Source organism: Nansenia antarctica (genome assembly GCF_963989245.1).
Source record: "Nansenia antarctica genome assembly, chromosome: 14".
Lineage (NCBI taxonomy): Eukaryota > Metazoa > Chordata > Actinopteri > Argentiniformes > Microstomatidae > Nansenia > Nansenia antarctica.
Window position 1 is genome coordinate 21,012,202 of NC_137684.1, and position 23,835 is coordinate 21,036,036.

A 23,835-nucleotide genomic window follows, 5' to 3' on the forward strand; every position below is an offset into this window, starting at 1 on the left:
CCCACTTGAAATAAGATAATAAATAATTTTGGTATATTTATTTACTACAGTTGATCTGTCTTTTAATCATCACCTGAATTATTTTGTCAAGTATGATTGTTGGTTTCTCAACTGCTTTCTTGTGCCCTTCCTGCAGGTGGGCATCAACTACCAGCCACCAACTGTGGTGCCAGGGGGAGACCTGGCCAAGGTCCAGAGGGCGGTGTGCATGCTTAGCAACACCACGGCCATCGCTGAAGCTTGGGCACGCCTTGATCACAAGTTTGACCTGATGTACGCCAAGCGTGCTTTTGTACACTGGTATGTGGGAGAGGGCATGGAGGAGGGAGAGTTCTCAGAGGCCAGAGAGGATCTGGCAGCCCTGGAGAAGGACTATGAGGGGGTCGGAGTCGACTCTGTGGAGGGAGAAGCTGAGGAAGGGGACGAGTGAACCCACTCATTCAACACACATTTTGTTTTTACCGTTCTCTGTTAATTAATAAAGTTCTGTTTTGTACCCCCATGTGGAATTTTTTATTTGTTATCATACAAGTTGAAGTTAAGTGGATATTCAGCTTCAGAGTTTATACTTTAAATATATTATGTATGTATATATCATAGTGTAACAACCTGTTTCTGTGATGGTGACAAAGAGGATAGAGGCCACAGAATACATTTTTAAAAATCTCTAAGGACTTCTGAATGTGGGATAGGCACTGACCGTCCAGTTACAGAGGACCAACACACTGGTGACAGTTAAGAACATTTTTATTGGTTAGCATTGAAAGTGCTTAATTTATACACGAAGCAACTACCATGGGGCTTGGATAATAATCCCAATATCTTCAAAAACAATGAGCTGTGGCTGTTTTCATGTGTCCTTCATCTACAATGATATCAAGGACCCCAATTGAAATAAGCCAGTGGCTTTCTTGGGTTTTTATCCTGTTAGTTGACCTTGTATGTAATATGTACTTTCATGTACCTACTCCTGCAAATCTTCTAATAAAGTTTTCAATCAATCAATCAAGGATATCTCGCGGCAAAATTCGTGTTGACATGACGTCAGTGAACGACAGGTCGAAACCCACGAGCACCTCGGTTGTCTTGAATGACCCATCAAAATAACACTCAAGACGTCACGTGGTCTAAATTGACCAATTGAATTGCGAGTCGTGTGACGCAGCTAGCTAGCTCCACTAGCATACAAACAAGCCAGTAGCTGTAGCTAGCTTACATATGGATACATATACGGCATTTGGCTGTAATCAACAAGACTAGCGACCTCATTTGGGGATCTATAGTTGAGCAAAGGTAAGTTCAGTCTTTTCGTCGGATATTTCTAACTGTATTAATCGTATTGGTTCGCCACTAGCGCTCGAGGTAGGCTAACACAACAACAAGAGCAAAGCCTGGCTGCAGGGCTGTGTCATATTGAATTTAGCAGGCATGATAATCGCTCACCTTTCGGCGAAATTCGCCGTTTTGAATCCAAAATATGTGACCTACATTCATACTTTTTGTTCCGGGTCTCGTATCCTTCTCACCTTTTTCACCCGACCCATTTTCATGCCTGATTTAGACATACCCTTGCAAGCAAACAAACTATTTAGACTATTTCTTATATGATCCTGTTATTGTGTCATCCAATTATTGCTATTCTTTCCCTCTCCTTCACAGGATTACTACCATGGCAAGTGCTCAGGTGGCCTTAACGTGTGCAGTGTGCTGCATCTTAATGATAACAGAGCTAATACTGGCCAGAAAGGACTACTACGATATGTTGAGAGTTTCTAAAGATGCCACTGAACGTCAGATAAAGAAGGCATTTCACAAGCTTGCAATGACGTGTCATCCTGATAGGAACAAGAGCCCAGATGCTGAGACAAAGTTCAGAGAAATTGCTGAGGGTAATACGCTTGGATCATCTTAATAGTATCTTTGTTTGTGGAGTCTTAGAATCAATATGTATTTTCTCATATTGTAATGTAATGATGTGTGATGAACTGTCAACATGTTTATTTTTATTTTTGTGTGTTAACAAAGTCATGACTGAAACATGTCCTTTCAACTCTTTCATGTACAGCATATGAAACACTGTCAGATGAAAAGAGGAGACAAGAATATGACCTGTTTGGACGTAGCACGTTCTTTAATGGGGGCACACAAGGTGGAAATGGGAAAAATGTCCACCAGCCCTTCAACTACAACCTTGACGACATACTCAAAGACTTTGATATATACAGCCAGAACAGGCATGCCCGTCACAAGAGCCACTTTGAGGACCACTTCCGGGCCCACCAGGAGGCCCACGGTAGACACAAGAGACACTTCCCAGGGAACTTCGGAGCAGGTGCCTTTGATGACATGTTTGATGACATGAAGAAGATGTTTACTTTTGACAGGCACACTAAGCGGACTGAGAGCAGGTTTCAAGGCACAGCGAAACAGCACTGCAGAACGGTGACACAACGCAGGGGGAATATGGTAACCACATATACTGACTGCACTGGGTCTTGATAAGACAGCATAAGTATCCAGGACTCCTAGTCTTTTTCCACAGGTACCATGTCTGTCTGGTACGTGAGATGTTACTGCTCCCAACTAGCTAGAGACCTGTGGTGGGGACAAGCTATTGTCTGGTAAATTTTAATTTATCAGTTTGCTGCTGTGACAAGTGTTGGTCATAAGTATTTGTTGATTCAAAAGTAAGGGGCTGGTCAATGAAAATAACAACACTTGATCACACTCAATTTGCAACAACAACATTCAAGCACTGAACCTATTTTGCAGCATATTGCTTGGTGTACATACTGTAGGTCTGAATGTATTGTGGTAGATAAGACATGTTTTGTATAGTGCCCATTGTCATGATATCCTATGTAGTATCCCCCTGGAAATGTATAGGCTCTTCTGAAGTGCTTTTCAGTTGTTCATTCTTCCCCCGCTAAGCTGAGGGAAGTTAATACCAGTAGTTGTACCTTAAGCACCTTCAACTGTCCGTGAAAAGAACCCTTTCTCTTGTTTTATTTTCACCCTATATTTAGCTAGCATTGTTATTGTAGTTATTTGGCAAAACATGTTTCTCCATCCACAACCAAACCTACACAATATCTGTGTGCATTTGTAGTTTGTATAGTCTGCATAGAGCCATTGTGAATCCTGCCTCAGTTGGAACAAAACAAAAAAGCAGAGCACAATAACACTGTCACTGGGACAGTGTTCCTCATCTATAAACCGAAAGCAAAAATGTCAGCAAAATGTTAACTCAGTTCAAACATGCAGGTAGGTCAACAATAATGCATCGTTTTTATGTCAAAAGTGACAGTGGTTTATGTTACGGGATGCCCACTTCTACCGTGTGTGAAATTAGCTGAAATATTGTAGACTTACACACGTTGTTGTATGTGAAAGGGAGCACAAATATACTGTTAATGACTGATTTTCACTCTAGAAAGACATAGCTAGACAAGCATATTATTAACATTCATGCATACCCGTTGAATTTGAACACATTGTAAATACAAAGCACAATCCTTATGTTATGTCCCAATGTCACCTGTTACCTCAACTTTCATTCTGTAGATCTCCAGTCTATGTTCTCTGGATTTATATGTGCAATATTTGAAACCAGGTCCTCTTGTATATACTTGTTTTTTTTGTTTTCACGGTTACTTGTTGTCTTTGCCATTGTGATGCAGGTTGATGCAGACCCATAGCACTTTTATTACTTTAATCCTATGGATAAAATGTTTCATTTTAATGAGAGGGGTCATGGAACTAATGGAGAGCAAATCTGATCTGAAAATAAAAGATGAAAAAACGAATTTGATGTGTTTTGCTGTTTATTTTACATGTGTATTGGGGGTAAAAACAAGGGATTCTCTTCCAGTAAGTGAGTGACACCTCGTTCCAAAAGTCCTATAACCTGTTTTCTGATACTGTACAAAAACACATCCCTAAATGTTTTGGTACCTACTCCCTAGTTACTGTTCTCTCCTACCTGGGTGCAGCATGAGTCGTATGTCAAACCTTGGAAATGTAGTTTTATGTTTCCAACCCCTTCGTAGCAGTAGTGTTATCTGTGGCTCTGTAAAACTCAAAGTCCCAGAGTGCACCGTGGAATTATTTTGTGCGCAGTTGTTTCCTTGGCCGGGTTGGTTAAATGGTGGCTGCGTGAGGGACATTGGATGACTTTGTGTCTGTATTTAGCAGGGCAGCTGGCTAGTTTAGTTCATTCATTTCAGTGACCATTCTCAGAGCTATGGAGGCCCTTATCCCGGTCATAAACAAATTGCAAGACGTGTTCAACACAGTCGGCGCGGATATTATCCAGCTGCCGCAAATTGCTGTGGTTGGAACACAGGTAAGCAGCGATATAGCCAGATAGCATGGCTCACAACTGGCATGGTGTTTAGTTAGCTAGACTGATGGCAAACTTTGAGTTTCATTTTCGAGACTTCTTTCGAGGTTCATCTTGTAGCTAGCTACAAGTCCGATCTGTACAAACATACGTTTGTTCAATCAAAGCTTGAATAGTGCCTCATTATCCTAGCTAGCTGACGTTAGCTGATCACAGGGTATTGGCAGGTGACGTTAGCTAGATAAGCTAGGCTATCATACTAGATTGCTTGCTTAGATGTTGACACTGTTTAGCCACCAGACATGCAATAATACAATCAAACTAATCAGTGTAAATAATCATGTCTGTTCTCTGATCATTGGTCCTGACATCACATTGCACAGCCCTGATTAAGGACATCATGGCATTATTGACATTTTGGTTGCTCTGTTTTCAAGAGGGTGTCCTCATTTGTCCTGTCTGTCCTGTCCTGTGCCTTGAAATATGATGTACTTTCCATTGAGATCTGATCCTTAATTGACCTACGTCCCTGTTTAGAAAGCAACATTGATCATCCCTATCTTCCATACACCTGACTGGCTCGCCGGTACTTTCCCAGTGCATCTTTCTCGAGTACGTCCACGTATGTTAGTGTGGGACGCCCTCGTGATCGATGCCAGACAGTGTGTTGGCTCCCACAGGACCAGTTTGCTGGCTGACAGCTCCTGGTGTCTCTGGCAGTGGACCTGCCAGCCTCATTCTCCTGACTGCTATTTTTTTTTCTTTTTCTCGCTTATCCTTGGTGACCCCCCCATACAGACCATGTCCATGTTAAGTACTGCACGCAGCATTATGGTGGAGCACCCATCTAGGGACTAGGGATGCTCCGATCTGGATTTTTGGGGCCGATACCGATCACCGATTTTTTTCCTCAAGATCAACCGATACCGATTTTTTTTTTAAATACATAACTGTAGGCCTACTGACTGGATAGCCTACATATTTTTTGCTTTTTAGACAAAAGTTTTGATCCATTAGGCACCAAGCAAACGCAGACCCATTTTTATGGCATAGTTAAAGTCTGGCCTATCACCCAGTTAGGGCCTGAAGCCCAAGTCAGTGATATGGCTGTATAAAATACATCATAAACGTGGCCTTCATGGTTTACATACTGTTACGTCCTCCTATGTTTTCTGTTCAGTTATCTGTCTTCCTCAGGAAAAAAAAAAAAAAAAACGGTTTTTGCGATCGGCCATTTTTGCCGATCACCGATCGAGTCATTTGGAGTGAAATCGGCCGATTTAAATCGGTGGCCGATAAATCGGAGCATCCCTACTAGGGACTTCTGCAGGGCAGGCTTCAGGGTCCAGCATTCACAGCCCCATAGGAGAACCGACTCTACCGTTGTATAGAAGAAGTCGAGTTTGATTTGTCGTGGGAGGTTGGAGTGCCACACACTGGTCATGCCTTTCAGGCCCCCTCCATGCAAGCGCCTTCCTCACTTTAAGGTCTTGCTCGGACGAGTTGACCCACGAGCCCAGGTATTTGAAGTCTTTGACTTCCTTCAGAGCAATACCTCCTGATGTTATTAGAGGTGGATGGTCCGGGAGGATGTTACCTCGGTATGCATGCAGTCATCAATTGCAGTGCTGCACCACCCATCACCAGCCTACATATTATCATATACATGCGCATTAGACAACAACTTTTGACGAGCTGCCTCGATAGACTAGCATGCAGTTCCAACCTTTTCTCATAACATTAATGACCACGTTCCTTATTTTGTTCCTAATAGGTTTACAGTGGTGTCCTCTTCCAGGCATGTTTACTTTCAGTGGTCAACTAAGAGGAGTTGACTCTTTCTCTTTTGACAACCGTCTGACTCTGAGGGTGCGATTGAGACAGAAGGACAGCCGCAAAATGTGTCGATGGTCTGGCCTCCAGGGAGCTTTACACTCAACAAGGCCGACCATACCGTGCTGGCTTAGATATGTTCTCTTCACATTGTCCTTTCCAGGCCAGCACAGCTCATTTAGGCCCGACCAGCTCAGTTCGGCTCTGTGTTGAGAATTAGATGTGTGCTCTTACCAGTGCTCTTCAGAGGGCAGATACACAGAGGGGTTTATTTGAAACCACTGCCACTTAGATCAGGGGACTTATTTGATAATTACAGATTCCTGTCAGTTCTATAATTAGGCCTACCACACTTGAATCCGGCCAATCAAAATTAGGCCTACCGGACGACCGTCACAGTTTTACAGTTTCCAGCTAGGGGAGAGGTGATATTATACATGTGGAAGTCTAGCCTATGTTCTGAAAGACTTTGACTTCAGATAGCGAGTCATTATCATACTGTAGGTCCTCCACTTTCACTTTTGTTTTGATATTATACATGTGGAAGTCAAGCCTATGTTCTGAAAGACTTTGACTTCAGATAGCGAGTCATTATCATACTGTAGGTCCTCGCACTTTCACTTTAGTTTTTTTAAAGTGATTATGCTGTGTGTTTACAGAGCAGTGGGAAGAGTTCCGTGTTGGAGAGCCTGGTTGGTAAAGACCTCCTACCCCGCGGGACAGGTGTCGTCACCCGTCGACCCCTCATCCTCCAGCTGGTCAACATCGACCCAGAGGACCGCAGGAAGACCAGTGAGGAGAATGGTACTGTGACTCCCGCTGCTGCGTCTGCACCGTCGCACTGCACTTGTGTTTTTGTTGTGTTTCTGGTGTTTCTGATACTTTTCCTCACCTCATGTCTTGAATACCCATTAAAGAGTGTATGTCTGTCTGTGTCTGGGGGTGGAACGATTAGTAGACTGAATCGATGACGTTGATTATGTCAATTTGTCTCTTTCCATATTTATAACTGACACATTGTTCTGTTTTGAAGATGGCGGAGGCAAACCCTGTTGGCTGTGCTAGAGGGTTCCTCCAAAAAACTCTGAACCAGAGTGTCCAAAATGTGTGAATGCTGTGGACATGCTACAGCAGTACAACTGCATTGCACAAACACTTGAAAATGCGGCATCCCAGACGGTGTGGCTAGCTATGTCGCTAGGCAGCTATTGCAAAGTATTAATAACGGCACAATCGCTTTGATATGTTGAAAGGGCTGAGTTCAAGACAGTGTATCTTGTGTGTCTTGTGAAGTTGTCCTACAAAATGTTATCCGTCAGATTTCTTACTTGGTCATTCCATGCCAATCAACAGACAAAAGAAGATTTCAACACCCATCATCTCATTGATGGTTAATCTGATAATCTGGTTGCCCTGTCCAAAGGTATTAGTCATTGAAGTTGTATGTCTAATGTCTCATTATACAGTGCGATAGTACCAGAGTATGTCCACTAGATAATACTGTGCAGGAATACGTATCTTATCTGTTTCTAACTACAGAAACCATTTCAGAACAATCTGAGATGGTGGGTGTCATGGCTTATTGATTTAACATGGTATGACTCGACTGTTTTTAACTCTCTAAAAAAGAAATATTTAAAAAAGACAACTAAAGAATGCTGAATTTACTGTTTTAAATCAGATCTGACAGTAATTGAGTGATATAATAGTCAAGACAATCTTGTCAAATGACAATCTTCCAAACAACTCAATTTACACAGTCAATGCTTGAGCTATAGCCATTCAGATTAACAGTAGCAACAGTAGTAACATTTTTTAAAATGTTGGACAGTTTGGAACACAAGCTGGATGGTATGTTTCCCTGTAGAAAAGCTAGCAATAGGGCAATGTTAGTTGGAAACCGTGACTGGTGTCACCTTTGCGTTTTTTTGCGTCATAGATCGGTTCTCTGTATCAGACAAATGAAAAGAATATCGGATCAGATATATGATCAGTGTCCAATCGATCGGTCCATCCCTTGTGTTCACAATGTGCGTGAGGGATGTTATAGTCATATTAAACTCTGCCAGGCCCCAGCATTCAGCTACATTAGGCATAAGTGAATCTTAAAAGGTATGTCCCCCTTGTTTGCATTTAAGGTTAGGGTTAAGGTTACCCTAACCCTAACCATAACCGTAAATTGTGGAGGCTTCTGCCTCTGAAACGTTAATTGGAGATATTTCCCCCAAACTATCCCCAATGGAAAGCAAAATGGACCAAACCGTGCCATGTTTTGGATGAGAAATTCTGCCACCTTTACACCTGTGTCCTGGAAAAGGTCCCAGGCTGACAGAGGGCTGCATTGCCGCAGATGGCTATGCAGCAGCTGCAGCTAACCCTTCTCTCCTGTCATCTCTCCTTAACCGCAGATCCTAATTCCTGGAAAAATGGGCGCCTTTCCAAAGGTCTCCTTTTCCTTGTTCCTTTTCTATTGTCTGTGTTTTAGCAGCTTCTAGTCTACCCTTTTTTTTGCCCATTTTGCCCCCATCCTGTCTCTATTGTTTTCGTAGCTTCAATTAAGCTGCCAAACTCGGCGGCTAAGCTTAATTCAGCTCCCACAAGGCCAATTAATCCAATCTCTGACTGTCTATTTATGGAAGTCTGGGGAATGTTTCAGTTAACTGTGGAATTCATAATCACAATGTCATAACTTGTTCAGAAAGCATGGTAAGTATGGTCTCTTAAAGCTGAATCAAATGGATGCAGCTCAACTCAAACCCCTCTTAAAAGGATCACTTCACCAATGTTGAACATCACATGCATTATCTCCAGCACCCTAGCAGTACCGTTTATACATATGTGAATGTAGTCAGAGATAAGAGGAAGATTTCTCAGGCAATGCATTCATTTTCAGAAACTATAATGAGTTTCCAGCCAGTTTTGAAACTCAATTATTTGTAATGTTTTTGACATCACACGCTTGGGGGTAATTTCCTTGGTACCTTTTGTCTTTGTGATATTCTGTAGTAAAACATATGTTTTCACATATGTATAACTAACAAACAGTTCCCACTCTGCCAATTTAGTTAATTTTGTAGACAGCAATTATTTCAGATGAAATAATTGCTTTGTTTAATAAAGCACACATGTTAAATCTAGATACAAAAGCTAATGCTAAAGTCTGTGCTTCCCATAATGCGCCACGCTTCATAACGCAAAATGTTTTTCACTGTAGTATTTGTTTGTACAGATGTTTGGCCCTATGCTGTGTGTTATTGGCCCTATGCTGTGTGTTATTGGCCCTTAGAGCATATTCCCATCCCAGCTGAACAAACAAGAACATGTGTCCTGCCTGAGACCCTTAACATGATGAGAGAATAATCACAACACTGATCTTGATTGTACTGCCCCAGATTACATCTGACAGAGGGGCAGGGGATGACTCTAACTGTCCCGTGGTTGTGTTCTTTTCACAGGTATCGATGGGGAGGAATGGGGCAAATTTCTACACACCAAAAACAAGGTAGGCTCTGTCTCCAGTGTTCAGAGCCAGCAAGTTTCTGAGAAAGCACTCCTCTGCTTAATAGTGATCTCAGTGGAGTTCCCTTTCACTGCCATAAATAGACGCACCTGAATGACCCTGACCAGATATAAATATACACAGTATTGAATTGCTAATTTGATTGATTCACTAAGAACAGTGAAATAGCTACCGTACTATAAATGCTATTGTGGCTTTGTTTCGGTTTTGGTTGTTAAGTACGATCTGTAATCATCAGGCACACCCCCTCTGTCTGACACACACAACAGGACGTTGGCTTAATGTCCTCGTGAGGGAATAGAGCAGAATATACAGGAGGGACGTGTGCCAACGGCTCTGCTCTAGAGGGCTCATTCATGCTGAACAGAGAGGACCTTGTGATGTGCTATTAATGACAAAGGACATTTCTTTAGATGCCCAACCTTTGTATATATGTGTCAACTTGCATACCAGTAGATTACTTAATTGGTATTTTGCTGTTGGATCTGATAGGATGGCAAATCCAATTGAAATGGACATTACTTGTGTTTTCAGATCTACACAGACTTTGATGAGATCAGGCAAGAAATTGAAGCTGAAACGGAAAGAATTTCTGGCACTAACAAGGTATGTAAACAAGTGTGTTTATTTTTGCTCAGTACAAAGGCCAACTGAGGACTGTTAAAGAATAACTGGCCATTTTTTAAAATCTGCCTCTGCTATTGTCCATTGAGTGTTTGTCCATTGAGTGTGTTTTGGGACTGTTGGCTGTGAATGTACAGTACATGTGTTTGAGAGGACCACTGTTATGTCTTTGACCTCCTCCAGGGCATCAGTGATGAGCCCATTCATCTCAAGATCTTCTCCCCTCATGTAGTCAACCTGACCCTGGTGGATCTGCCAGGCATCACAAAGGTGGGAAGCAGGATTTTAAACTTTAAAAAAAAATATGTATATGTTACGTAATCACTGCTAATGCTCTTATTCATCTCTGCGTATGAATTGCATGAATACAAAAAATAACAATGACAACTTGACGGGTAGAGGCTTTATTGCATTTGTGTGTATGCATGCTCTCCCAGCTCCCAGTGGGAGACCAGCCCAAAGACATAGAGATCCAGATCAGAGAGCTGATCCTGAAGCACATCAGCAACCCCAACTCCATCATCCTGGCTGTGACGGCCGCCAACACAGACATGGCCACCTCAGAGGCCCTCAAAGTGGCCCGGGAGGTCGACCCAGATGGTATATCTCTCTCTCTCTCACTCACTCACTCACTCACTCACTCACTCACTCACACACACACACACACACACACACACACACACACACACACACACACACATACACACTCACTCACTCACATGTGTGCTCTCACTTTCAGTAATAGTGGTTATCAAAATCCTTGAATCCAGCTGTGCCTAGTCTGCCAAAAGCACGTTGATTACTTGTTAGTATTAGGGGAAGTCTTTTGGTGTGATACTCTTGACGTTGGGTCTGGTACTTGTCACGGCCAGGCTCATGACCATGACAAAAGACGGGAGACACACACACGATCTTTAAAGTAATGAAAATAAATGTTTTATTATAAACTAAATAAGGCTAAATACAATAATAAGATGAGGTGTGGTAGTCAGTAAATCAGTGGTGTAATGTGAGTGTAGTGGAAAGTGGTGAGGTGAGTGTTGCATGGTGTGAAACAAGGAACAAACAAATAAGACAAATAATGGTGCCTAGAAGGGGGCCTCCATACTGAGGCCTGCATGGGTCTCTTATGCCCTGGATCCTGGAACCAGGTGGGGCACAATCAGCTGTCCACCAGCTGACCTGCATTCTACTGATTAGTAACCCTGTCCAGCAGGAGGCCTCTCTGCAGACAGGGAAACAGATATTAATACAGGCCAGGACAATATATGGGGCCAGGGCCGTCACACCCCCTCCCATAGAAACAGGGTCCCAAAGGGATCACTGAACAGGGAAACACACCACATGCAACTAATTTGAAAACAGGGTTTTCTACCCTATTCTGACACCAGGTGGTAGTCAAGCATAGTATTAGGCAGTAGTGAGCTGGTTCATCTCTGTAACATATCCCTTCCATTATCCAAAACACAATTATTATAACAGATTACTGCATGTACTGAAAGATAGGGGTACTGTAGCATAGGACACAGACACTCCCACCACACACAAAAAACAACAACTTTACTTCAAGTGTTCCAAGGATTTTAAATTCATTTTCCATAAACATTATTTCATAGCAGCAATACAGGTAGGTTGAGGTATTTGTATGTTCATATACTGATTCATTCAGTCACATAAAAAAAGCAAAAAAACAATTCAAATACAATTTGGCCCAAATTTGTCACCCCCTCCCATAGAAACAGGGTCCCAAAGGGAACACTGCACAACAGGGAAACACCCCACAGTAAAATAATATATAATCACCTGTATTCAGGACCAACCACCATTACTCCAACCTCGGCAACAGGTACCAATGAAGCCATAATTAAGAGGAGCAGGAACAGTAGAAGGGTAAAAACAGGAAATTAATTAACACAAAAACAATTATCTTAACAAGGGGCCCTGGACAATGCATCTGCCACTACATTGTCCTTCCCTTTTATGTGACGTATGTCCAGAGTATATGATTGTAAAAATAAAGACCAGCGAATCAGTCTCTGGTTAGGGCACTTTAAAGAATTTAGAAAGATCAATGGATTGTGATCCGTGAAGACTACCAATGGAGCGAGACCGGACATAATGTACACATCAAAATGATGGAGAGCCCAGACCAAGGCAAGGGCTTCCTTTTCAATTACTGAATAATTGAGCTGACAAGAGTTGAACTTTTTTGAAAAAAAACTAACAGGTCTGTCAATGCCAAATTCATCGGTCTGTAGAAGCACCGCCCCTGCTCCCACGTGACTGGCATCGACCTGTAACTTGAAGGGTTCATCCATAAGAGGAGCAGCCAACACTGGAGCAGCACAAAGAAGAGCTCTAACATTAACAAAGGCCTGTTGACATTCTGTACTCCAAACATACATTGCGTCACCTCTCAGGAGGTTAGTAAGTGGAGTGACTACCGTTGAAAAATTGCGACAGAAGCTGCGATAATAGCCTACTAGCCCTAAGAAACGCTGCAGCTCTTTCTTAGTGGTAGGTCTGGGGTACTGCTCTATAGCCTGCACCTTAGCCTGGACCAGAGAGACTTTACCATGACCAACCACTCGACCGAGGTACCTCACCGATGCCCTGGCAAACTCACACTTTGCCAGGTTGACGGTGAGGCACGCACCAGCCAAGCGGTCGAACAAGGCACGCACACGCTGAAGATGGGTGGACCACGAGTCAGAATAGATGACGACGTCGTCTAGATATACAGCGCACCCCTCCAAACCACCTACAACCATGTTCATCAGCCGTTGGAATGTGGCTGGAGCATTTCTAAGACCGAAGGGCATGACAGTATACTCATAAAGACCAGAGGGGGTTATAAACGCCGATATTTCACGAGCCCTCTTGGATAAAGGCACCTGCCAAAATCCTTTGAGCAAGTCAAATTTGCTAATAAACTTAGCGGAGGCTACTTGGTCAATACAATCTTCCATCCTGGGAAGAGGATACGAATCTGGCTTTGTCACACTATTCACTTTGCGGAAGTCTGTACAAAACCGCAGTGTGTGATCAGGCTTTGGAACTGTGAGACACGGGGACGCCCAGCTGGACGAGGTAGGCACTGCAATACCAGTCTCAAGCATATACCTGATCTCGGAGTCCACGTGTTTACGTTTGTCAGGACTAACTCTATAAAAACGCTGTCTGATAGGTGAAGCATCCCCTACATCTATATCGTGTTCGATTAAGGGAGTCTGCGTGGGAGTGTCACCAAAAATGGATGGATAATCCTTAACAAGATGCAGCAGTTGGGTACGTTCAACCTCTGTTAAATGCCCCAACGAGCTCCCAAGATCACGAAGGGACTCTGAATTTTTCAATCTTCCAGTCAACAACTCCTGGTCGGGACTGGATAGGCCATCCTCCTCAGGCCCTGCCACCACCTGAGGGGAATCCCCTACTGTACTGGCTACACACGCCGGACGAACAGGAACTGACGCCTGCTCCACAGAATCAGACACACGGTCATAATACGGTTTCAATAAATTAATGTGGCAGAGCTGATTAGGCTTCCTACGCAAAGGTGTAGCAATCAGGTAATTAAGATCAGACACTTGCTTTACTACAGTATGTGGACCAGTAAATTTAGCACAAAAGGGGGAATCAACCATGGGCAAGAGTGCCAGAACCTGATCACCCGGGCTAAACTTCCGTGGCTCAGTTCGGCGGTCATAAAGGCGTTTCATTTTCTTTTGTGCACTAGCTAGTTTTTCTTTTGCCAGCTCACCGGCTTCATAAAGCCTATGCTTAAAGCCGAGTACGTAACTAAGCAAGTTTTTTAGTGGTTCGGACTCTTTCCAATCATCTTGGATAACGGCCAAGGGGCCACGTACTGTGTGTCCGAACACCAGATCATTGGGACTAAAACCCGTACTTTCCTGGCTCACCTCCCTGGCGGCTAACATCATCCAAGGAAGCCCCTCCTCCCAATCTCCGTCCAGCTCAGTACAGTAGGCGCGCAACAAAGATTTCAAAGTTGCATGGAATCGCTCCAATGCGCCCTGGCTCTGCGCGTGATAGGCTGACGCCCTGTTGTGCTTAACGCGCAGCTGTTTCAGGACCTGAGCGAACAGATGGGAAGAGAAATTAGAACCCTGGTCAGACTGGATGATTTTTGGTATGCCAAAGATTGAAATGAACTGAGTCAAGGCACGGACTACAGACTTGGTGGTGATATTGCGTAAGGGATAAGCTGCAGGATACCTGGTAGCCTGGCACATAACTGTCAGCAAATACTTAGCCCCAGTACGAGACGGAGGGAGGGGACCTACACAATCAATAATGAGATGGTCAAACGGTTGACTGGTTGCCTGAATCGGACTCAATGGAGCCGGTGTAATACTCTGATTCGGCTTTCCTGTCAACTGACATGTATGACATGTTTTTACATAGGCTGCCACATCCCTCTTAAGGCGAGGCCAAACGAAGTAACGGAGGATGCGATCATAGGTCTTAGAAACTCCTAGGTGTCCACCCTCATCATGTGACACCTGCAGAACCAAGCTGCGATACTTGGAGGGCACAACAATTTGGTAAATGGGGTCTCCCACAAACTCAACGCCATGGGGAACCCACTTCCTCACCAATACCTCATTGTGAATGAAATAGGCATGGGCGCTGTTCCTCACCCCCCCAGCAGGGAGAGCTCCCTCAAACAGCTCTTTCAGACTTGGATCTGCCCGCTGCTCTCTCACCAGTTCACTGTGAGGGACAGACAGGGGAAAATCAGACAGTGATATCACATGCTCCACATCATCCACCATTTTGTCAGGGTCAGGCGTGGCACGGCTCATGGCACGAGTTACGGCACACGCAGTGAACACCTCAGGAAACTCCCGTTCACTTTCATCAGGCTTGCTTTTAAATACTGGCACAGACGTAACCACCACAGGTGGCGCCACATCTGCCCACACTCGTGCACCAACCAAGCCATTACCCATGATCATGGTCACCCCCTCACAGGGCAACGCTGGGCGCACACCCACAGTCATCTCACCCTGAAACAAATCAGATGAAAGAATTATTCTGTGCAGAGGAACATGCAATACAGCCAAACCCATACCACGAATGGGAATGGAGTCACCTGTGTCAGAGGCATCAGAAAATGGCAAAGCAGAAGCTAAAATAAACGAATCAAATGCCCCAGTATCCCGTAAAATGTTTACTGGGACCTTCTCATCCCCACCGACGAGGGACACCAAACCATCTGTAAGGAATGGCAAGTAAGATTCAAGGTCAGAGGATTGTGGAGACTCAACATGTGTAGAGCGCACCTGGGACAGCGAATCACAGGCTTGGGCAGCAGACTTAACCCGCTGCACCACCGGCGCCGCGCAACCAGCCCCTTTAGCCCCATCCCCATGAGACACTAGAGCCCAAGGCTTACCTCTAGACTTTAAAGCATAGCATTCAGATTTAACATGCCCCTTTTTATGGCAGTGACTGCACACTTTCTCATAACTCCTTGAACTATTCTGATTCTCATAACTCCTTGAACTATTCTGATTCTCATAACTCCTTGAACTATTCTGACCTCTACGACCAAAATCAGTTGCAACTGACTGACCAGCAGGTGGCATATCAAAACCAAAGGTACTCCTCTGAAACCCAGGCTCTGGCACATAAGCGCGAGACTCACCAAACGTGCGCGGCTCTCCAAACCTACCCCTGCTATGAATCAATGTAAAATCATCTGCCAACGCAGCAGCTTCAGCAGGAGTAGTCACCTGCTTTTCACTAATATAGGTGGCTATATTCTGGGGAATAGCATTTTTAAATTGCTCCAGTACAATCAGATCACACAAATCATCAAAATCATCTACATCAGACGCCTTGCACCAGCGATTGAAATGCAAAACTAATTCTCTTGTAAACTCAAGATGTGTCTGACTCTTGTTTCTCCTCCAATTCCTAAATTTCTGTCTGTAGGCCTCCGGAACCTGTTCATAAGATTTAAGCACTGCAGACTTCACTTTCTCATAAATCAGAGAATCCTCACGGCTCAGGGACGAATATGCCAACTGTGCTCGACCTGTAAAAACACATTGTAACATGAGGGTGCGTTCAGCATCTGGCCAACCACGAGTGTCAGCGAGGCGCTCAAACAACGAAAAAAACGAGTCAGGATCCCTTTCATTAAATTTAGGTAAAAGTTTCAAGTTTCCTGCTGTATCAAATGAGCCTCTATTTGCTCCCCTGGAAGCAAAAGAACCCCCACTACTTAAGACTTCACTACTGATTTTACCGTCTTCAATCAAATTCAACCTATGTCTCTCTAACTCCAATCTAGCCGTTTCAGTTTGCATTTGGACTTCACATTTCATTTTCTCAAGTGCAAATTCCTGGTCTAATCTCAGTTTGAGCAATTCTTTTTCCTGGTCAAATGTAAAAGGGTGCTTAGCAACAGGCGAAGCTAAACCCTTGACAGGCTGTGGCAAAATTGCCATCTCGACCAGTTTCGACTCTAAACATGCCCTAAGCTCATGTTTCTTTTGTTCTACCACCGCTACATCATAATGTTTTGCAACCAATAACAATTGAGCTTTAGTAAAACGGTACAATAAGTCATAGGATGGAGCTGCTATAAACCCCTCTACTCCAGACATTTTTATTTTATTAAATCACAATATTAAGTACAGGACAATGTAGGCCTATGGACCCAAGATGGCGTATACACTGACAACTCAGCGCGCATCAGAGGAAATTGACAACCTCGCAACGGAGCATGCCCCTATCTGACTGCCTACCCCAGGACCTGACTGAGTAAGCTCAACCCTAGTCTTCATGCGTAGCGGGAGGATCTTTAAACACTAACTCGTCAGCCCGGTTAGACCCCCAGCAAGCTGGTCGCCCACCTGACAGCTAAGAATGTGTCCCCGAGACAATTGCTCTAGCCGCCGTACCGCAACACTACAGAAAAACGCTCAGCCAGACTCAAAGGAGAGAGACCGTAAGCCTACCAGGGCAGCCCCGTAGCCTACATGTGCGCAACTGACAGCCAATTGTATACACCCTCTTGCCCCAATAGAAAAAAAACTATCTAAGCACCATTACAAACAAAACGATCGCGCAGATCCATTAACAATAGGCTATTATATACAAAAATGCGATAAGTGTGTCTCCAAAATGCTTAATATGCCACTCAAGGCTTTCAAAAAAAAACACCCGCAGGCGATAATTTTGAACTGGTGGGGAATTGACTACGACACCAGTTTGCAGTTCATTCACCAAAATCTCTGCCTAGGCTACTAACAGAGACACGCGCTTATTAACTTAACAAGGCACCCCCTGCCAATCAAGGCAACAAGCCATGGGAGTCGCACCACAAGTAATGATGAACCACAATGTTTTAACTATCAATTAAGCAAAAAAGTACCGGGTAGAATTCAATAGAAAAAAAAACAATATTTACTTACCAAAAGGTGATCAAAAATAATGCTAGAAAAACGAAAACGGACGAGCCCCCAATTTGTCACGGCCAGGCTCATGACCATGACAAAAGACGGGAGACACACACACGATCTTTAAAGTAATGAAAATAAATGTTTTATTATAAACTAAATAAGGCTAAATACAATAATAAGATGAGGTGTGGTAGTCAGTAAATCAGTGGTGTAATGTGAGTGTAGTGGAAAGTGGTGAGGTGAGTGTTGCATGGTGTGAAACAAGGAACAAACAAATAAGACAAATAATGGTGCCTAGAAGGGGGCCTCCATACTGAGGCCTGCATGGGTCTCTTATGCCCTGGATCCTGGAACCAGGTGGGGCACAATCAGCTGTCCACCAGCTGACCTGCATTCTACTGATTAGTAACCCTGTCCAGCAGGAGGCCTCTCTGCAGACAGGGAAACAGATATTAATACAGGCCAGGACAATATATGGGGCCAGGGCCGTCACATACTTGTGTCACTGTGTGCAGGCAGGAGGACGTTGGCTGTGGTGACCAAACTGGACCTGATGGACGCTGGCACTGATGCCATGGACGTGCTGATGGGCAGAGTCATCCCTGTCAAATTGGGCCTCATAGGAGTAGTCAACAGGTCTGCATCATTACTCTTCAGTTCAGTTTCTACAATACCCTACACAAAAGGCTAGATGAAGAAAGCTCAGGGAAACCCAACTGAGAAAGAATGAGGGCTTTTAACCCACTGTAAAGTACCACTGTCAAACACGTTTTGATTCCCAGTGTCGAGATGTTTAGCAACAAAATATCTTTCATGCCGCCTCCCAGGAGCCAGTTGGACATCAATAATAGGAAACTGGTAGCCGATGCCACCCGGGACGAGTACGCCTTCCTACAGAAGAAGTACCCCTCCCTCGCCAACAGAAACGGAACCAAATACCTGGCCAGAACATTGAACAGGTAGGACATGAAATAGGTGTACCTTACATTTAAATGGATTACTCGGTTAAATGAGAAATGTATACAAATACAGACCTTGGAATAATCCATTTGGAACTTTCTAGAAAGTCTATTTTATTGTGAATTCACCAAAATCGCCACCGTGTTGCCTGTCACCTTTTTTTTTCTATCAGGTTGCTAATGCACCACATCAGAGACTGTCTGCCGGAGCTGAAAACACGGATCAACGTGTTGGCGGCCCAGTACCAGTCCCTGCTCAGCAGCTACGGTGAACCTGTAGATGACAAGAGCTCCACCCTGCTGCAGCTCATCACCAAGTTCGCTGCCGAGTACTGTCACACCATCGAGGGCACGGCCAAGTACATCGAGACAGCAGAGCTGTGAGTAACCTCTTCCTTTAATCCTGTCTACACCTATACCCCATACCAGTTTGGGCACTAGAGGAGCAGTATGAGTCAGGGACTTGTGTGCTTTATTGTCCTCCATGTTGGTGGATTAACCATTTCAACACACTTGTTCAAAAAGTTTTTATTTTAATTGTTTTATGTATAGTCACTAGTGGTATTTCTCTCTTTCAGGTGTGGCGGAGCGCGAATCTGTTATATATTCCACGAGACGTTTGGTCGCACACTGGAGTCGGTAGACCCTTTGGGAGGTCTCACCACCATAGATGTGCTAACAGCTATCAGGAATGCTACGGTAGGTGGCTGCCTCCTATGGTTAAGTTCACGTTAAAATAATACACAGAATACTGGAATGTGTGGTGCTTGAAATGATGTTTTCGCTGTAGTACTTAAGTACACAGCTTCTTTGCTGTGAGTTGTGTGTTAGCCAGAGAGACTGTTGGGTAATGTAGTCTCTCTCTGTTCTGTGTGTGTGTGTGTAGGGCCCTCGGCCTGCTCTGTTTGTGCCTGAGGTGTCGTTTGAGCTGCTGGTAAAGAGGCAAGTGAAGAGACTGGAGGAGCCCAGCCTGCGCTGTGTGGAGCTGGTGCACGAGGAGATGCAGAGGATCATCCAGCACTGCAGCAACTACAGCACACAGGTACCCTGTTCACACACACACACACACACACACACTCACACACACACACAGCAACTGCAGCAGTAAGGTATATTGCACTCTCATTGTATGTGTTATACGCACCGTAAAACGTACAGAATCAGCCATTTTCACCTCACATCCTCACACCAGCCACACATACTGTACCGACCACTGCATGCTACACATGCTAGGAAAGCTACACAGACAAAGACCACACTTGCTACCACTCGGGACTAATCACATGGCGTGACGCATCTCTCCCAGGAACTGTTGAGGTTTCCGAAGCTCCATGATGCCATAGTTGAAGTGGTCACATCCCTGCTCAGGAAAAGGCTACCAGTTACCAACGAGATGGTGAGTATCTGGTCACCTAGAACTACACCACCCTGGACGGTTTGAAGGGGGAATATTGTGTTTGCTCTAAGTGTACCCATTCACGGTCCTCTTTTCTTAGGTTCACAATCTGGTAGCTATTGAGCTGGCTTATATTAACACCAAGCACCCTGACTTTGCTGATGCCTGCGGCCTCATGAACAATAACATAGAGGTAAGAGATAGAAATTCTTAGAATCTACTCTATTCTGGACTTAATTTGTTACACAATAATTTATATCAATTTGCTCCGCTTTTAGGAGCAGAGACGCAACAGAATGCGAGAGCTGCCGTCTGGCGTTCCCAGAGATAAGGTACAGTTCTCAGATTTCTACTGCAAGAGCTCTGCGTAACAGCCCACCTCTTTCATTCAGTGATTTAGATTTTTCTTATTGCTACAAAAGAATAACTGTGACTGTTTCTTCACTGTAACGAGCCAATATTTCAAATTTTTTACAGCAGAGATGCACTTATTTCACAACTAGCTTGGTCATTGGCCCCGCATGGCGTCAGTCACTAAGACCTTCCTTTGCTGTTAGTACTATTAGTTTTCTGTCCCCTCCCCTCCTCCTCTTCTTCCTTTTTTCTCTTATTCTAGTCCCTTAAGGGCCCAGGTGGGCAGTCTCTCTCCCCCACTGAGCATCTCACCCCAGAGGGAGAGGGACCTAAGGTCTGTGTGCCACTCTCTCACTGCCTGCTGGTTGGCATGGCCCTGCCCGCACCCGACCCCAACCAACCAACATTCCCTACTCCTATCCACCCACCCACATACCCCCCCCCCATTCCTGTATATGTCCTCAACTCGCCTTACTGCACAACTCTTTGAGTGTCCCCTCAATATCCTACAAACGTCTTTGTCGAATGGCCAACCCCTAATCCGTGTAACTCCACCCCCGGTGGATGAACCCTGTCACTGCACTGCCCACCTAACACTCGCATGTAGCCCGTCTTGTCTATATCTGGAGAAGAAACAAGACTCTGGGTAAGACCCTGGGTAAACACCAATATGTCCACATATGTGTCTGCGTGTGAATAATCGTTCAATGTTCCAGTTACATCATCCGACCAGCTCAAATGATGTAACCACCCTCCTTTCCTCACTTCCTGTCTTTACGCAATGTGGCACGGAGAGAAGCATGATGATGGTAGTGACCCGTTCCAGCAGGCTAACCTCCTCTCCTGTGTATCCGTCTCCCTAGGCTGCGGCAGGGGGGGGTGCAGCAGGGGGAGACCAGGGTGACGGCGGCACGGGGACCTGGAGGGGCATGTTGAAGAAGGGGGAGGACGGCATGTCCCACCCTGCCAGCCCCCAGAAGGGCTACGCCGTCAACCTGCTGGATGTGGTGGGTACTCACCCCTCCGCTAGTCACACGACTAGGATGGCGTTCTCACACTCTACCTTCCTCCTGAAGTATGCACTTGTGCACTTCTCTACATGGATTTAAAAAGCAATTGGATTGTTGCGAGCATTTCTAGACAGAGTTTCCACCATATTTCTTAGTTCATTCCCTTTTAACCGACGATGACCGCACTGAAATTGACCTCTGACCTGTGAGGAGTTGTCAGTGATTGGTTGACTTACATGCTTGTCTCTCACAGCCTGTCCCAGTTGCCAGGAAGCTGTCGTCTCGGGAGCAGAGGGACTGTGAGGTCATCGAGAGGCTCATCAAGTCCTACTTTCTCATCGTCCGGAAAAACATCCAGGACAGGTACGGTCCTACGAGTTTACAGTCGACATGTTGTTGGGTGACTTACCTGTGGTTTATGTAAGAAATCTAAGGTTTTGTTTCACTTTTCTCTCTCTTACCCCATCTTCCTTCTCTCCCACCTCTCTCTTTCTCTCCCCTTCTTCCTTCTCTTTCTCTCTCCTCCCGCTTCCTCCTGCAGTGTACCTAAGGCAGTGATGCACTTCCTGGTGAACCACGTGAAGGACAGCCTGCAGAGTGAGCTGGTGGGTCAGCTGTACAAGGCGGGCTTGTTGGACGACCTGCTCACAGAGTCTGAGGACATGGCACAGCGTCGCAACGAGGCCGCAGACATGCTCAAGGTACAGTACACCGCCTTTACAAGTTACAAGGGATAGCTAGTTTACTCTAAACCCAACTAGAATTAAGGTATGTGGTTAATCACTGATTTGAATTCAGTGTGAACTATCCCTTTAAAGGGTAAATCTGGGATTACTACATGCATTTTCGGAGTTACATTAATGATATATAGTCATCGATTCTTGAATAATAAAACGTAGAAATGCCTCATGAGCTTAGTTTAACTGTCTTATTCCACCAGAATCCACAATATAAGCTTTACGTCATTGTTTGTAAACAATGTAATTGTAAAGTAACTCTATACTATATAGCTTTAAAACATGGTTAAAAACTATCATTTTAATCTCGTGGGGATGGTAAGTCCTTGCATCCACAGATCAGAGTGGTCACATTTTTCCAGCCCCATCCTTCAGCTGTTTACCCCCCAAAAATGGCGGGGTGACTGATTTGTTGTTTGATTCCCAGATTGTCCTTTTAAGCATGGTAATAACAGTGAGCAGGTCTGCTGGAGCCTAGCAATATCAGATGGACCAATTATCACTGCAGTGCGGTCTTGTTTCACCACACTGATTAAACTCCAAGGAAGTTAATGAATAGAACGACAGGGTGTGTGCATGTGTTTTTGATTGGATGCGTGAGGCTGTTTTCACACCTTCAAGTTGGGTGTCTTTCTATGGGAGTGTGCTAACCACCTTCTCTCATCGTACCCACAGGCCTTGCAGAAAGCCAGTCAGGTGATTGCTGAGATCAGAGAAACACACCTGTGGTGAGGGTCTCTACCTCCATATGCCCTCCCTCCCACACGGACCCTCTACCCCCTAAGCCCCTACGGTCTGTTCTGTCTCCGACGTCCTGGACCTCGGGGACAGCAGACTTGAAAATGCACTGCTGTCAATTTGTGTTTATTGATGAATATAGTTTTCTGTACTATACGGACTTTACCTACATGAAGGGGCAGCACATATCAATCATCACCTGCATCACACAAGCTCCGGTCCTAAATGGCATTTTTCATATTATGTAAACTACAGTAAATAATGACCATGTATGGTTCGCCACTGTGTGAGACCTACCGAAGAATGTTTGTCCCTAAATGTAGAGTTAAATTAAAGCTAGAAATGACAAACCTACCAGATCTGTACTGTAAAATTGTTCATTGTTGTCTTATCATGGTCACTGTTGTCTTGTCTATGTTTGAAATGTTAACATGCTAACAATCTATTTGTGTTGTTGATATTTCCAAAGAGAAAAAATGCATCCCTCTCACACATTTGTGTTTACCACTGATAAAAGGGTATGAACGCACACTAGTATAACCACATAGTTTACAATTCTAAATTCTTAAGATTCGTTCATTATTTTTATTTTTTTCACCTAATATGAAGTGTCATACACCTAACAATGCCACACAAGATCATTTTCAGAACATGCTCTTGTACTGTTCAACATCCACTGGATGAACATGTCAAAACTTAACTTGTGTAAATATGTTGTACATTATTATGTACGTAAGTGTCACACTATCAATCTGTCATGAACAGCCAGACACATTTGGGATAACAACATAAGTCTAGGACCAAATTGTGGGACAGATTTGGCTTTTAAAAAAAAAAAGCATCAGGGTTAATTGAGTAACTCATTTATTGACTTGGTACATTT

At 44.3% G+C, this 23,835-nt stretch overlaps 2 protein-coding genes and 1 pseudogene across 3 annotated transcripts in view; all 3 read left to right on the plus strand.

The window, feature by feature from the left end:
- LOC308169952 (tubulin alpha chain, testis-specific-like) overlaps positions 1-430 on the plus strand; it is a 73,426-nt pseudogene extending 72,996 nt beyond the window's left edge. Inside the window, exon 6 of the transcript in view lies at positions 137-430. The product of the transcript in view is annotated as a tubulin alpha chain, testis-specific-like (transcript). The remainder of the gene's footprint in view (positions 1-136) is intronic.
- Positions 431-1,158: 728 nt separating this feature from the next.
- Positions 1,159-2,989, plus strand: dnajb9a (DnaJ heat shock protein family (Hsp40) member B9a). The gene is made up of 3 exons (XM_080545175.1): positions 1,159-1,293; positions 1,660-1,889; positions 2,066-2,989. The coding sequence occupies exons 2-3, from the start codon at positions 1,670-1,672 to the stop codon at positions 2,497-2,499; spliced, it is 654 nt and encodes a 217-aa protein (XP_080401301.1). The 5' UTR covers positions 1,159-1,293; positions 1,660-1,669; the 3' UTR covers positions 2,500-2,989.
- A 1,176-nt stretch (positions 2,990-4,165) lies between these two features.
- Positions 4,166-23,790, plus strand: dnm1l (dynamin 1-like). Its single transcript, XM_080545170.1, has 18 exons — positions 4,166-4,345; positions 6,835-6,979; positions 9,631-9,677; positions 10,230-10,301; positions 10,503-10,589; positions 10,757-10,919; positions 18,274-18,394; positions 18,586-18,717; positions 18,891-19,097; positions 19,296-19,416; positions 19,604-19,759; positions 20,024-20,113; positions 20,214-20,306; positions 20,392-20,445; positions 21,331-21,474; positions 21,731-21,840; positions 22,019-22,178; positions 22,890-23,790. Exons 1-18 carry the CDS (start codon positions 4,244-4,246, stop codon positions 22,944-22,946), a joined length of 2,061 nt encoding a protein of 686 aa, XP_080401296.1. The 5' UTR covers positions 4,166-4,243; the 3' UTR covers positions 22,947-23,790.
- Positions 23,791-23,835: the final 45 nt, after the last annotated feature.

What these genes read in the sequence shown, in the direction of transcription:
- dnajb9a (XM_080545175.1), top strand. Translation starts at nt 1,670, where the DNA reads ATGGCAAGTGCTCAGGTGGCCTTAACGTGTGCAGTGTGCTGCATCTTA. An exon ending in GTTCAGAGAAATTGCTGAGG is followed by an intron (nt 1,890 to 2,065) that starts GTAATACGCTTG and finishes TTTCATGTACAG; the next exon opens with CATATGAAACACTGTCAGAT.
- dnm1l (XM_080545170.1), top strand. Translation starts at nt 4,244, where the DNA reads ATGGAGGCCCTTATCCCGGTCATAAACAAATTGCAAGACGTGTTCAAC. An exon ending in TTCTACACACCAAAAACAAG is followed by an intron (nt 9,678 to 10,229) that starts GTAGGCTCTGTC and finishes TTGTGTTTTCAG; the next exon opens with ATCTACACAGACTTTGATGA. An exon ending in CAGCTATCAGGAATGCTACG is followed by an intron (nt 19,417 to 19,603) that starts GTAGGTGGCTGC and finishes GTGTGTGTGTAG; the next exon opens with GGCCCTCGGCCTGCTCTGTT.